Source organism: Panicum hallii, chromosome 9 (assembly GCF_002211085.1).
Source record: "Panicum hallii strain FIL2 chromosome 9, PHallii_v3.1, whole genome shotgun sequence".
NCBI classification, from domain to species: Eukaryota; Viridiplantae; Streptophyta; class Magnoliopsida; order Poales; family Poaceae; genus Panicum; species Panicum hallii.
In genome coordinates, this window is record NC_038050.1 from 47,272,687 (window position 1) to 47,287,362 (window position 14,676).

The 14,676-nt window shown below is 45.1% G+C and overlaps 1 protein-coding gene and 1 long non-coding RNA gene across 2 annotated transcripts; both read right to left on the bottom strand.

Annotated features, from left to right (window-relative positions):
• Nucleotides 1–439: 439 nt before the first annotated feature.
• On the bottom strand, nt 440–2,795 carry LOC112875891. The gene is made up of 5 exons (XR_003225235.1): nt 2,327–2,795; nt 2,134–2,200; nt 1,635–1,690; nt 1,448–1,549; nt 440–906 (listed from the first exon to the last, which is right to left on the bottom strand). It is a non-coding gene; the product is annotated as an uncharacterized LOC112875891 (long non-coding RNA).
• A 547-nt stretch (nt 2,796–3,342) lies between these two features.
• LOC112873090 lies at nt 3,343–5,588 on the bottom strand. The gene is made up of 3 exons (XM_025936116.1): nt 4,334–5,588; nt 4,133–4,251; nt 3,343–3,774 (listed from the first exon to the last, which is right to left on the bottom strand). Exons 1-3 carry the CDS (start codon nt 5,511–5,513, stop codon nt 3,343–3,345), a joined length of 1,731 nt encoding a protein of 576 aa, XP_025791901.1. The 5' UTR covers nt 5,514–5,588.
• Between the last annotated feature and the right edge of the window lie 9,088 nt (nt 5,589–14,676).

A 14,676-nucleotide genomic window follows, 5' to 3' on the forward strand; every position in this document is an offset into this window, starting at 1 on the left:
CAGATTCTCTTAACTGTGTGTTCCTCTTCACGAATATACACCCTGTTTCAACCTAGTCTAGAAAACTGCATTCCTTGCTTTCTTCTTGCTATTTGTACCGCAGAAGAAAAGAGTGATGGCAAGCGCTTCTCCAAGCACCAAAGTTTTGATCAAGTGTGGACCGAAGGCGTTCTCAGGAACAGCCACGTGCATGTTTACCTCAAGTGCAAGTGTTTTTTCCCCTTTTCTCAGGCACTGGATGCTTTTTATTACATACAAGAACTTCATGCGCGCTTTGTGCGCCCTGTTATGAGTTCAATTTAATGCATCACAAATCTTTTAGTGACTTGATATCAAATTATGTAGGCAGCACATGCCAAATTATTTCAGAAGTCAAGGCATTCTAGGTACAAAAGAATGCAAAGAAATAAACAAATGAGAATAGAAACAGGCAAAGTTCACTCAGAAGAACAAATTTATAGCAAATGTCTCATGCAAATAGCCTATTTAGAAGAACAAATAGTAACAGAATATCCTAATAGTGTTAATAATGCTGACCGTGCTGATATTGCTGACCACGTGGCTCCCACAGTCTCTGGAGTTCTGTCTAGTCATATATTACATGTTCTAATCCGCATTCCTAGCTATCAACAAATTAGTTAGTGCCTTGGAATACCGATCCAAATAAGCAAATAGAGTACTAAAACAGTCTCATCATACTAAAAGAGGAGGAAGCAGCCTATCACACAGTTTACAGCCACAAAGTATCCAAAATACATAATTGATTCTCAGAGCATCAAGTTTTTTCAAAGGCCGAATGTCAAACATCGAGCAGCAGACAATCACATGTAGGTAGACGATTGGCTGCAAACGGGTAAAGACAAAATGAGTGCATCCCCTTGTTCCTCCTAAACATCAGCGCATGGACTGTAAACACAACAATTTGGAAATGTAACAGCTCAATCACCATCGAACATAGTAGGGACATCTCTAGCAGAATATGTAAGGTGAAAAGCAGAGTGAATCAACCAGCACAAATGTGGTTATGGAACCTACGACAGCAGAGTATTAGATTTTTGTTCTAAAGCTACCCACCACCACAAGACTCATGTTCATCTATCTTTCCAAGGTTCATACTCCTTTCTACCACCTTCTTTCATAACAGAAATTTAACACAAATAATAAAGAACACAACATCTCAGGTGTAACTTACTTGGTGAGAATTCTATAAAGATGGTGCTACTCTGATCAAGTACAGGTAAGGTTAGTTCAATACGTTTGGCAATTTTTATCTCATATAACATATACAGGCTGAGATCTATTTCAGTAGATGGTCAAAATTCTAATGGAGGATTGCTTAGAGTGGTGAAAATTCTAGAGTTTCAGTATTTCTTAGAATGATGTACCCATAACCAGTCTTATTTCATTGACCCGTTTCACTGATGTTTCTAGTGGAGCAAGGAGTTACCTAGGCTTAGCAGCAGCCTCTGCACAACCATCATATGCATTTCCAGTGACTCCATCCAGGAGTAGCATCTTGACGATTTCCTTGTTAGGTGAGTTGCAGGACCTAGAAAAGTTGATTTGTTATGTCGATATGAAGCTAGTATTTACCATATAATAAAACAAAGAAACTCTGGTTTAGTTAGACAAACCTCTTCCTTGTGACACTTTTCTGTGTCTTGGTTGCAGTATGCCAGGTTCCAGTAGACTGTAACAGAGACAGGAAAAAAATCATTACACCATGGTTCAGGCATTCAAGAAACCAGTAAAAAAACAGATCATTACACCATGTTTTAATAAAATGCAGATGCCCATTTCATAGGAATGATGAGCAGTTAACTTTAGTTAGAATTGCCCTGAGTGTGGATTAATCTTTACATTAGCCAAAATGGTGTCACCGTTGTCATGTGGTGTCCCCGTGACATTAGAGCTTTACCTATTTTTTCACTACTGTTCCTGTGAAGCTAAAGCAAAGGAACCTGTCAAGCTAAAACACAAATGAGTTGAAAATTCAGGTATATCACAGTACTCTAAACTAAGACGACCTAAGCACATAAACCTAAGACTTTGGATCATGAAACTGCAAAGTCAGCGAATGAAAACAAAGATCTTGATTCAGTAAAGGATCAAAGGGAGAAGGCAGGAACCCACCTGGAAAAGCTTTAATCATGTTGCTGCGATTCACGATCCTCACTGCAGGCACCAGGAAGAGTAAAATCTGGAGTCAACAAAGATGTAGTTCACAAGATCAAATATAGGAAGCCTCTATACAAAAAAAGCTGCTATTTTTTTTTGGCGCAAATCATAGGCATAATATCAGAAGGAAGACAGAAAACACGGGTACCTGTTCGTATCTCCGACCCTATCCTGATCTCAGGTCAAGGAAACCATCGCCAGCGTAGCACCTCTACGAACACAGCAAAATTCAGATATCAGGCCATGGCAAGGTAGACACTGAGCTCAAAAGTGGAAGCCAAGGGTGAGAACGTGAGAGCTCACTGATCTCACAGCAGATAGAGGGACGAAGAGAGGAAACCACAGACCTAGGGTTTGGAACAGGGGTGGGATAAGGAGGGTGTGAACCAGATGGAGCAGATGCATAGGGAGGAAGAGGCACTTATCTCGGCGCCGGTAGTAAACATAGGCGAGGGACAAGGCTCGCGTGCTCCATGCCCCGACGGGACGGCATGGCCCTCCCCGCTCTGTACCGATGAGACATCAGCACAGAGAAGGTGCGGCGCATGCGCGTACGGAGATCCCTAGATCGAGAGCTTTTCCTTTTCCTTTTCTATTTTTTCCGATTTCAGGGTGGGGATTGAAAGAAACGAGGGAACAAGCCAGCCTATCTTTAGATAATTACATGTTTAACACCCTCCTGCAATCTTAACTTGGTTTCTTAACCAGATTTAGATTCTTTCTAAATTTCTCAAACTCCTGACTAGGCAATGCTTTTGTAAATCCATCAGCGAGTTGATCTTTCGAAGGAATAAATCTGACCTCCAACTGACACCTTGCAACTCTTTCTCTTGAAAATCAATCTCAATATATTTTGCTCTAGCATGAACAATGTTCTAAATCTCCGGCTAAGGGCTTTAGCGGTTCAGTTTTTGAACAGCTACAACCAGCTATAGCTGGCTATAGCGGCAGCTAAGGCTTTTAGCGGTTTTGTATAGAATAGAGTAAAAATTTTGATATAACTGATAAGCTAATCAGCTAATCAACCATGCAGCCTTGCCATATAGGTAACATAAAGTTTAAGTTCATACAAGACTAAATATCAAGCTTCAAGATCACAACTTCAGTACTTCACAGATTAAAAAATAGTACAATACAGCTGATACAATTCTCAACATCTACTCATCAGTCATCACTATCAGTGGCACAATGAGACTTTCCAGATTCAGAGGATTCCATTAGAATATCTCCATCACCATCTTCGGAGTCAGACGAGGACTGCTCAGCCGGAGCATCATGCAGCAAAGATTGGAGGCTCCTAAGTTTCCTCTTCTTCTTAGGGCGCACATTTCTCTTCCTTTTTTCCTGTACTTGTGCTTGTGGTGTTGATTCTAGTTGCGATGGCACAAGATGTGTTGAATCTACTTGCGATGGTCCATCTTGCACAATACCAGTAATGAATTCATTTTCATTATCACCCACAGCATCATCTAATTCCCTCTCCAAAGGATCTTTGCCTTTGCTCTCCCTCTTGTTCCTTAGTTTGGAGTTGAACTTCACAAAAACAAGATCTCTCATCCTATCATGATGTAATCTATTGCGCTTCTTTGTATGAACCTATAGGTTGAAAGTAGAAAATTTGCAAATTGTAATGACAGCATTGGAGAGCAAAGGCTGCAGATTTTTTAACACTTATGTGATACTGATACATAGGGATGGCAATTGGAGAGCTAAGCTTGCTGATATTAGAATAACAAAAGTGTTTATTAATTGAAAATAATTTATGACTGAAACATCTAGATGTATTTATCTAACTGTACATGTATTTGTAAAGGTTTCAGTGAAACATGTCATAGATGTATTTATCTAGCTGTACAGAACAAAGGTTTAAGGCACACTTAAAGCTGATTGCTTTTATACTAACTATGATCAAGAAAGTTCAGAATAAAGTATCTATAAATAAGCTGATAAGTACCTGTTCAAAAATAGACCAATTCCTCTCACAAGCTGATGAACTGCAGATCAAATTCAGAATTCTTGATGCCAACTTCCTTAGATTTGGTGTGCTTGTGCCATGGTTTAGCCACCACTTTGCTGAAAAAAGTTAATAAGAGTTACACATAGATGGCAACAAATAACTCATATTCATCATGACATATACTCATATTAGATTCACCTGGATTAAAATTCTTGTTTCTCCTTTGCCTTACGGCAATTTCATGTCCAAATGTCCCTTGTTGATCCTGGTATGTGTTGAGCTGTTCAATTATATTGTCCTGAGTTTCTTCATTCTCAACCAGCTTTGTAATGCATTCAATCACACCAGCTCTAAAGGATCCATCATGCTCAATCTCTGACTTCTTGGGGTAATAGATGTAAGGATTCAAATAGTAACCAGCCAAATGTAGTGGAGTCTTGAGCTTGTTGTCCCACCTTTTATCGATGATATCCCAAACAACTTTGAAGCGACTCTCATCATTATCAAACCTCTCAGAAATTTCTTTCTTTGCCTCAACCATTAATCCATGGAAGAAGCCCATTGCCGGGATATCACTGTCCATTCTTCTCAGCACATTAGCTATTGGTTCAAAGAAATTAACAGCAATATCAATATTTTTCCAAAAGCTTTCAGATCTGACCACTTTGTTGGCTTTCTTTCCCTTGGCCTTCTTCAAGTAAACCATCTCATTGAGTTGGTCTGATCTAAATAACCTTGTCAATTCCTTCTTGTTGTCTAGCAAGCTTTTTAGACTCAAATAAGCAGTGGCAAAGCGAGTAACCCCAGAGCGAACCAAATCTTTCTTAAGATATTGTCTCATCAAATCCAACACCCTTGTGTGAGCATACAAGAACACAGTCACTTGTCTTGCACTAGCAATAGTTTCCTCAACTGATCCAAGCTTTCCAATATCCTCTAGCATGAGATCTAGGCAATGAGCAGCACATCCATTCCAAAATATTGAGGGCCTCTTTGCCGTCAATAAGCTTGCTGCTGTTGTATTGACACTAGCATTATTAGTCACTACTTGAACAACATTTTCCTCTCCAATATCTTCTATGTATCTATCCACAAGCTCAAATATATATTTTCCATCTTTCTTCTCACCTGAGCAGTCCACTGAATCCAAGAAGCAAACCCCATGAGCACTATGCACAACTAAATTCATCACACCCCTTCCCTTTCTATCTGTCCATGCATCTATCATAATTGTACATCCAGTGAGCTCCCATGATTCCTTGTGGTTCTTAAAACCATCTAGCACCTTTTGCTTCCTTTTCTGTAAGAAAGATCCACCCATCTCATAAGGGCTAGGCCCTCTCAAACCTCTACCAAACTGTCCAATGGCCTCAAGCATATGGGCAAAGCTAGGTAGGGTAACCGTGTGGTGTGGAATGCTAGCTTCATAGAAAAACTGGCATATGTACTCACAAGCTCTATTCCTTCTCTCTTCTCTTTTCTGAGTTGTACAATTTTGTTTGAACCTTATTGTTGAGGTTCATTTGAACAGACTCCTCTATGGAAGGAGGCTTGCAGTACTTCTCAATAGGGCCACCACCTGCCACCGATCTGGAGCTACTAGCAGCTTTGCTTGGCTTTGGCTTCAATACGAGAACTTCATTTCCCTGATCAAAATCTTCTTCACCATTGCTTTCATCTTCCAAGATATCTAAATCAACTTCATCTTTGTCCCTTTGCTTTTCATTGGCTTTCTGATCCTTTTCTTCTACCTTCTTTGTGAGCAAAGCAAACATCTCTTCCTTCACTGAAGTTGGAACTTGTAAACACTTTTTAACATTGAATCCTTTAATGCCAGCAAGATGATACTTAATTCTTCTAATCCCAGCAGTGCAAAGCTTATCACAGTACATGCACTTCAACCAATGCTTCTTGGATGCATCTGGGCAATAACAATGTGCCCATGTGTCACACCCGATTTATAAGAACATAAATCGAGCAATCATATATGCGCCAGGATCAAGTCACGCATATATACAACAGAATCATCAAGATATCACAACATGTATCTCGAAATAAATGCGTATAAATTATAAATGAATATCTATATTACAACTGAATCAAGAATCAGTTCAAGGAATGCGGAAGCGTAAAAGAAATACATGAATAACAGGGCGCCACAGGGACGTCAACTGGGAGACAACGCCTAGAAATCGTCGAGTCCGCTGATGTAGTTCTCCATGTCGCCTGGTACTGAGCGGCAGTCGAAGATATCCCAAAGAGAACAGAAGAGAGGAAGAGGCAAGTGTGAGTACACAACTTGTACTCAACAAGTATAATACGAATTATGAGGCTCTAGGGTTAGCTGACTCAACTGTATTAGCTTTTAATCCTGGCAAATTTTATTAAGGCTATTTACTACAAGTGGATGAATTACCATAACCCAAGTTGCATAATAATTAATTAAAATTAATCATGAGTCTACTGAAACCCAAACCAAACCACCAAAGATAAACCCCGCTAATCAGACGGAGGATCTGGGCCGCTCATGACCGTGAGCACGGCTAGTATACTAGTTTTACACTCTCGAGAGGTTGCACAACTTTACCCACAAGTCGTGAGCTACGCTAGTTATTCATCACACTTCCTTAGGTGAGATGACTAGCAAGCACACTACGAGACCGTTACAAAGGATCACATTAGTAAGGTGTAACCGCTAAGGTTTCTGGATCAGCGATGATGGGGCCCACCTCACTGGGGTACAAGAGACACAGCACAGACCAAGCCGGAGGAGCAGGGACCATTGAAGCTTACCACCCCTCTTGCCCTGCAGGTAAGTTACTCCCAAACCAAAATGACCTAATTAGTAAGTCAAGACCGTCCCATTCCAGTCTTGTGGTTGCGCGGTTGTCCCCGGTTGTCGCTCTATGAACCGGTCCTTATGGAGAGTGGCCAACCAAGCACTAAGCACCGTGCTGGCCCCCTAAACCATGTTTCTAATAAAACATCTTTTAACGAGACGTGAGCCGCTCAAACACACAGCACAGAGGGCCACTCTCAGGATCAAGTTGCATATACCATTAATCAAATTTAATTAAAAAGGACCGAGATGTGGGAGAGCGCAGCACCTAGCACAACTAACCAAAATGCAACCCAAGGTATTATATAAAGGATAACAGTGGCTAGGAAATCCTTATAGGCATACAATATTAAAATGCAGTATGAAATTGTATTTAAAAGTGATAGGATATTCATGTTATACTTGCCTTCCTCAAGGTTCTCCTGCTATTGCTCAAACTGCTCTGCAGAAAGGGGCTCCTGGTACTCGTCCAAAGGCTCAGCGTCTACTCACGATCGCAACGCCAAAACATGGTCCAGCACATACACATACACACACATACAAACAAAGACAAAAGATAAGAAACAGTACAACATCACATAAAAACATCACACAAAACTATTATAGAACTATTCTACACGTTACAACGATCGCGTGAGCGCGAAAACCGCCTAAAACGGAGCTAAGACGTGAAATCTAGGGCAAAAACAAGATCCAGGGGCCTTTCTGTAAGAAAATAGGAAAACCAGGGGGTTCTGTGCAAAAACCGAGGGCCTAAACATAATTAAAGGCTAGATCTGGGGTCTAACCCGCAAAAACTCAGGGCATGGACGGCGGGTTCAATTTCCTAGGAGCTCAGGGGTCTAAACAAATAAAACAGGACCTAACTGCAAATATTCTTGAACTACAGGTGGACCGCGGGTTGATTTCTCAAAAGGGCAGGGACTCTTTAGCAAGAAGATCAGGCTGAAGCGATATGCTCTAATTAGGGCCGCTGGATCTTGATCGGGTGGCTCTGATCAAAGGGGATGGGGTAGGCTGTCTGGCCGGCGGCGCTGAATCGCCGGAGGTCTCTCCCGTGGCGGCGCCTCGCCGGAGTTGGGCAAACTCGGCCGTCCGGGCTCCATCTGGGACGAGATCAAGCCCTGGAGGTAGAGCACGACGCGGTGAACTCATTTAGGCACTCAAGAAGGCTAAATAGGGCTCGGGTTTGTGCTCCCCACGGCGGAGGTGGCACTGGGTCACGGCGGCAAGGGGGACGCGCTCGCGCAGAGGGAGAGAGGAAGGGGGAAGGGGTACGGCGTGTTCCTTACCACCCCTAGAAGCTACGACGATGACTAACGGCCGAGGATTGGCGGTGCCGGAGTGGAATTGCGGCGGCGCAGGGCTCGGTCGGCGGCGGCGTCACCCTCGGGTCGGGCGGTGGCACAGCGGCGCACGGCTCGGGGAAGGCCGGGGGTGTGGAGGCAGCTTAGGGAGGGAGGTGTGAGGGACGGCTGCGGCTAAGAAAGGGGGGGGGGCGGGGCGGCCTCGGCGTGCGGGTCGCCCGGCCCGGCAACGGATGCCGCGCATCCCGCGGGTGGTTGCGGCTCGCCCCCATCGGAGCGCGGGCGTGCTTCTAGAAGGGTCCAGGCGGGGGATGGGACCGACGTGTGGCTCGGGGAAGGGGGCCCAGAGGCGCGGCGGGGCGGGGCCACGGCCAGCGACGGGCGGCCGGCCGGCGGGGAAAGGAACAGGGGAGGGGGAAAGGAAAGAGATGGAAGGAGCTGGCGCTCGGGTGGGAGAAAGGCGCCGATAGGTGGGCCCGAGGTGGCAGCGAGAGAGAGAGGGGTACACGCGGGGTGGCCAGGCTGAGGGCGGAAGTGGGCAGGGCGTGGCCCATGCGGAAAGAAAAGAGGAGGGGAAGGGGGCCCGAGGGGAAGGGGAAGAAGTGGCTTGCGGGAAAAGGAGATGGGCCCAAGGGAGAGGGAGGGAGAGTTTGGGCTGCTGGGCTAGGCTGCTGCTCTCTTTTCCTTTCCCTTTTTCTTTTCTATACTCAAACTATTCAAACAAAACTATTTGAATTCAAACCCTATAAACCCAACACAAGGAAAACAATGCTCCAGCATGAATGCACAAACATGTTGACCTTATAATAGATTTTATTTTCTGGTGTTATAAAATTACCTTAAATGCAATATAAATTGGAGAAATCCCTGGAAATTTTATTTGAGCCAAAATAAATTCATTAAAATTTGGGAAAATTACATTAGGGTGTTACAAACCTACCCCCCTTACAGGAATCTCGTCCCGAGATTCGAATAGGCTAGCTAGCAAAGAGGTCGGGATATGTCTTCTTCAGCTCATCTTCTCGCTCCCAGGTAGCCTCATCTTCCGTGTGATGACTCCACTGAACACGGCACATCTTGATCTTCTTGTTCCTGGTAACTCTCTCAGATGTCCCCAGAATCTTCACCGGATGCTCGGTGTAGGTCAGATCTTCCTGCACATCTAACCCTTCTATCGGTGCTTGCTCTTCTGGCACCCTCAAGCACTTCTTCAGCTGAGACACATGAAACACATCATGCACTCCCGAGAGGTTGGGAGGTAACTCCAGACGTTATGCCACCTCACCCTTCCGTTCCAGCACCTTGAACGGACCAATATATCGAGGGGCTAGCTTCCCTCTCACATTAAACCTGCGGATTCCTCTCATCGGCGAGACCTTCAGGTACACATGATCACTCACTACAAAGGTCAGATCTCGACGACGAACATCCGCATAATTCTTCTGACGAGTCTAAGCGACCCTCAGGTTCTCTCGCACCTGCTGTACCAACTGTTCTGCCTCTTCAACAATTTCCGGACCAAATACCTGCCTCTCACCAATCTGATCCCAATATAGCGGAGTTCTGCACTTCCGACCATACAGGGCCTCGAAAGGAGATTTCTTCAGACTGGCCTGATAGCTGTTGTTATACGAGAACTCTGCATACGGCAGGCATTTATCCCAACTGGTACCATATTGAATAGCGCAGGCTCAAAGCATATCCTCCAACACTTGGTTGGTTCTCTCTGTCTGCCCATCTGTCTGAGGATATAAGCAGTGCTGAAACGCAGCTTCGTATCCAACGAATCATGCAACTGCTCCCAGAACCGTGAAGTGAACTGAGATCCTCAGTCAGATATGATCTTCTTCGGAACTCCATGCAGACAGACGATCCTGGAGATGTACAACTCTACGAGTTTAGCGCCGGAGTAAGTAGTGTTTACCGGAATGAAGTGGGCAACCTTCGTCAACCGATCCACTATTACCCATATGGAGTTGTACCCTTTCTGAGTATGAGGCAATCCCACAATGAAGTCCATGGTGATCTCCTCCCATTTCCACTCTGGAATCTTCAATGGTTGCAATAGACCTGCTGGCCTCTGATGCTCTGCCTTGACACGCTGGCAAGTGTCACAGATAGCCACGTACTCCGCAACGGAACGCTTCATTCCATACCACCAGAATCGTTCCTTGAGATCATAATACATCTTCATGCTGCCCGGATGAATGGAATATGCCGTATCATGAGCCTCACTCAAGATCAGCTTCCTGAGATCCGCTACATCCGGCACACATATCCGACCCTTGTACCACAAGGTACCCTAATCATCCTCTCTGAAATGAGGTGCCTTGCCAATCTTAAGCAGTTCACGGATCTCCTGCAGCTTCTTATCATCTTTCTGATGCTGCCTGATCTCCGCCTCTAGAGTGGGTTCTGCCTCGAATGATGCACTCGAGGTGTGATACAAGAAACCCAGACTCAACTGTTCAAATTCCTCGCATAACTCCTGAGGCATCTGAAAAGCCACGGCCATGTTAACATAGCTCTTCCTGCTCAGAGCATCCGCTACAACATTGGCCTTGCCCGGATGATAGTGAATCTCCAGGTCATAATCCTTGACCAACTCTAGCCATCTTCTCTACCGCATGTTCAGCTCATTCTAAGTAAAAATGTACTTGAGGCTCTTGTGATCGGTGTAAATATCACACCTTTGCCCAAACAAGTAATGCCTCCATATCTTCAGAGCATGCACAACTGCGGCTAACTCCAGATCATGTGTGGGATAATTTAGCTCGTGCCGGCGCAACTATCGCGAGGCATAAGCTATCACTCTGCCTTCCTGCATCAGGACGCAACCAAGACCATCCCTCGAAGCATCACAACACACTGTGAACCTCTTGCTCTGGTCTGGCAGAGTAAGGACTGGTGCCATAGTCAACCTCTTCTTCAGCTCCTCGAAGGCCTTCTGACGCTCATCAGTCCAAGAGAAGTCCACACCCTTCTCTAGCAAGGAAGTCAAAGGCTTCGCAATCTTGGAGAAATTCTCAATGAACCTCCGATAATATCCTGCTAAGCCCAGAAAAGAGCGGACTTCCTTCACCGTCTGTGGTACCACCCAGTCAAGCACATCCTTCACCTTCCCGGGGTCCACTGCAATACCTCCCTTGGAGATGACATGACCGAGGAATGGGACCTCGTCAATCCAGAATTCGCACTTGCTGAGCTTGGCATACAGCTTGTGCTCTCTGAGCCTCTGCAACACAAGCCTCAGATGTTTCTCATGCTCTGCCTCTGACTTGGAATATACCAGGATATCATCAATAAATATCACCACAAAGGTGTCCAGATAATCCATGAAAACCTTATTCATCAGATGCATGAAGAAAGCCGGAGCATTGGTCAAGCCAAAGGACATGACCGTATACTCGTATAGCCCATACTTGCAGGTGAATGCCGTCTTCTGGATATCCTCAGGACGTATCTTCAGCTGGTGATAACCCGAACGCAGATCAATCTTCAAGAATACACAAGCACCCTGAAGCTGATCAAAGAGATCCTCAATACGAGGCAATGGATGCTTGTTCTTGATGGTGACTGCATTCAGATCCTGATAATCGACGCACATCCTCTTCGCTCCATCCTTCTTCTCTACGAGCAAGACAGGAAAAGCCCAAGGAGAGAAACTATGACGGATATAGCCCTTGGCTAGCAACTCGTCGACAGTCTTCTTAACTTCCTCATGCTCAACGGGTGCCATACGATACGGCCGCTTAGCAATCGGAGCTGTGCCAGGCAAGAGATCAATAGAAAACTCAATGTCGCAATCAGGCAGCATACCTGGCAAATCATCCGGAAAGACATCTGAAAATTCAGACACCACGCGAATACCATCCGTGGGTCTAGCCTCCATGTGACAAAGAATTCCGAAAGGCTTTGAAGCACTAACTGTGACCTTCTGTCCATCTGGTGCTGACAAGTGGACAATCCTCTGAGCACAGTCAATCTTGACACCCCATCTAACAAGGGTCTCCATTCCCAAGATCACATCGATACCCTTGGTGTCTAGCACCATGAGATTAGCACTAAACTCTACCCCCCTTATGACAACACTGACTCTGGAACAGAAGATATGAGACCTCAACTGCCCTCCCGGTGAAGATACTAACATGCCCCTCTTTAATGTGCTAGTATGAATGCCATGATGCTCAACAAAAGACCGGGTAATGAAAGAATGCGTAGCACCAGTATCAAAAAGCACTGTAGCAGGGTGAGTATTGACCATGAGCGTACCAATAACCACGTTGGGAGCCTTGGCCGCTGACTCAGCCGTCACGTGGTTCACCCTGCCCTGGGATGGCGCCTTGGGCTGAGCTGGGCGCCCCTGCTGTCCGGACTGCGCCTTCCAAGGACAGACGTTGGCGTAGTGTCCTGGCTCGCCACAGTGAAAGCACACCCGTGGGAGTGCTGGAGCCTGTTGCCCGGCAGAAGGAGTAGGCACTCCCTTCCACGGAGCAGGTGGGGCCGGTGGAGCAGAGCGTGCCGGAGGCGCTGGAAGCCTCTTGTGGCAGAACCAACCTGAATTATACCGGCTCAAGTACGCGAGTCCACTTCCGAGGGCTCCAACGTGCTTCAAACGGTATAATCCCTTAGCCTGTCGGGTAACGTTCCGATGAACCACCGAACACAGGATCAATAAGGTTACCTCACAAGAAGGTGAGTCCAGAGATACAGTCACCATCATATTTTGCATCACAGGGAATTACATTACATGAGTTTTCAAAAGTAGTACGAAATTTTAAACTTAGAGAAAACAGTACGAACTGTTGAAGTTTTGGCTTTTGGCAGCGGAAAACATACGCGATGATTTACAATACGTCGTCAAGACGGATGTCATGCTAAGCCCAGGCACGACATCACTCGATATCACCAGTGCTAGCCGGGGACGGGTCCCATTCCACGGACCAATCATCTGGGAGAGCACAGGGCTAAGGCAAGGGAAGAGTAGGGTCTTCAAAGATATTACCTGAAAAACATAAAGCTAGCAAGGCTGAGTATACTAATACTCAGCAAGACTTACCCGGGATTGGGTATACTTTAGCCCGTAACTAGACTCATGAAGGCATTTCAAGAGTTCTGGTTTATTTTTAGCTAAAAAGCAACTAAGAGTATAATCTACTTTCAAGTTTTAGCTTCCAGATTCTAGTTTGATTAGCCATCTAGGTAAGCACCTATACTAAACAAGCAAGATAGAAATTATCATTCATCAAGATTTCTTTATCCACAATTTCACTTTTTACTCTCTGTGGTAAAAGGGATAAGCAGTCTCAATCCTCGTGAGAGGCGGACGATCCGAATCGAATTTAACCTTGCAAAGTAAACCTAACACACATGCTTGGAATACCAACAGGGCGTTCTGAAGCAACCGTTTCCCTCATATTCCGGGTTATGGATCGGGGCCACCACAAGCGACTGCAGGACCGTACACACACCCTATATGTGCAGGACATACGTCTGTAGCGCGACTACAAAACCCGTATTCCTGTCTGCCATGCAGAACGTACTCCCACACGTCGGTGCGTGTAAACATAAAATAAAAGTCGAGTGGTGGAGACGCGTTCCATTTGCCGGGCCAATCGGGTACTAGGCTTACCGCTTACCATATTTCGCGGTATGTGGCTAGTACTTTCAAAAGCTTAGCCACCACTACCACATGCTGCGACCTTATCCACTTTTAACAAAACAGACAGGGTAAACCTTCAGGTCATGATACAACACATGACCCTATCCGTCATCCTTATAGTGGTTGTAGAATTGTAAACAAGCAACTCCTATATCGCGCGAGTGACAGGAAATCACTCGACTTTTACCGGTCCTATTTAGCAGAGCATCTAAGCGATGAGGGCTCGGGTTCAATACATTGGTTCCTAAGATTCATGCATCTAGGGTTTCATTACAACTCCTAGACTTAATGCAAGATATAATATAATAATGAAATTGTAGTAATTTGAAATACTGGGATATGCACCGGGGCTTGCCTTTACTGGTGGGTCTGAAGTCAGTAAAGTCAATATCTTCCAAACTTTGGTTCGGGGCTTCAGATAATCCTTTGGTGACGTTTATTTGGTCTTCAGGAACATCCTTCGTAGGCTCCGGGGAGATCTCGTAGGTACCGTTGCCGAAGTAATCGTATCTACATGCAATGCGACATTACATTCAAAGTGTGCATATGAAACTATTTTACTTTACAATACAGTTGCAATCCAGCACTCAAATAACACACTATTCACATAACAACCAAAAAGATTTGAAGTTAAACTTAAACAGAGCTGTAGGTGAACAACTAATTAGAATCGGCTACTCGTTGAAGATTACAACAGAGCCGATTGGAAACAACAGAGGTTTAGCCGATAGAT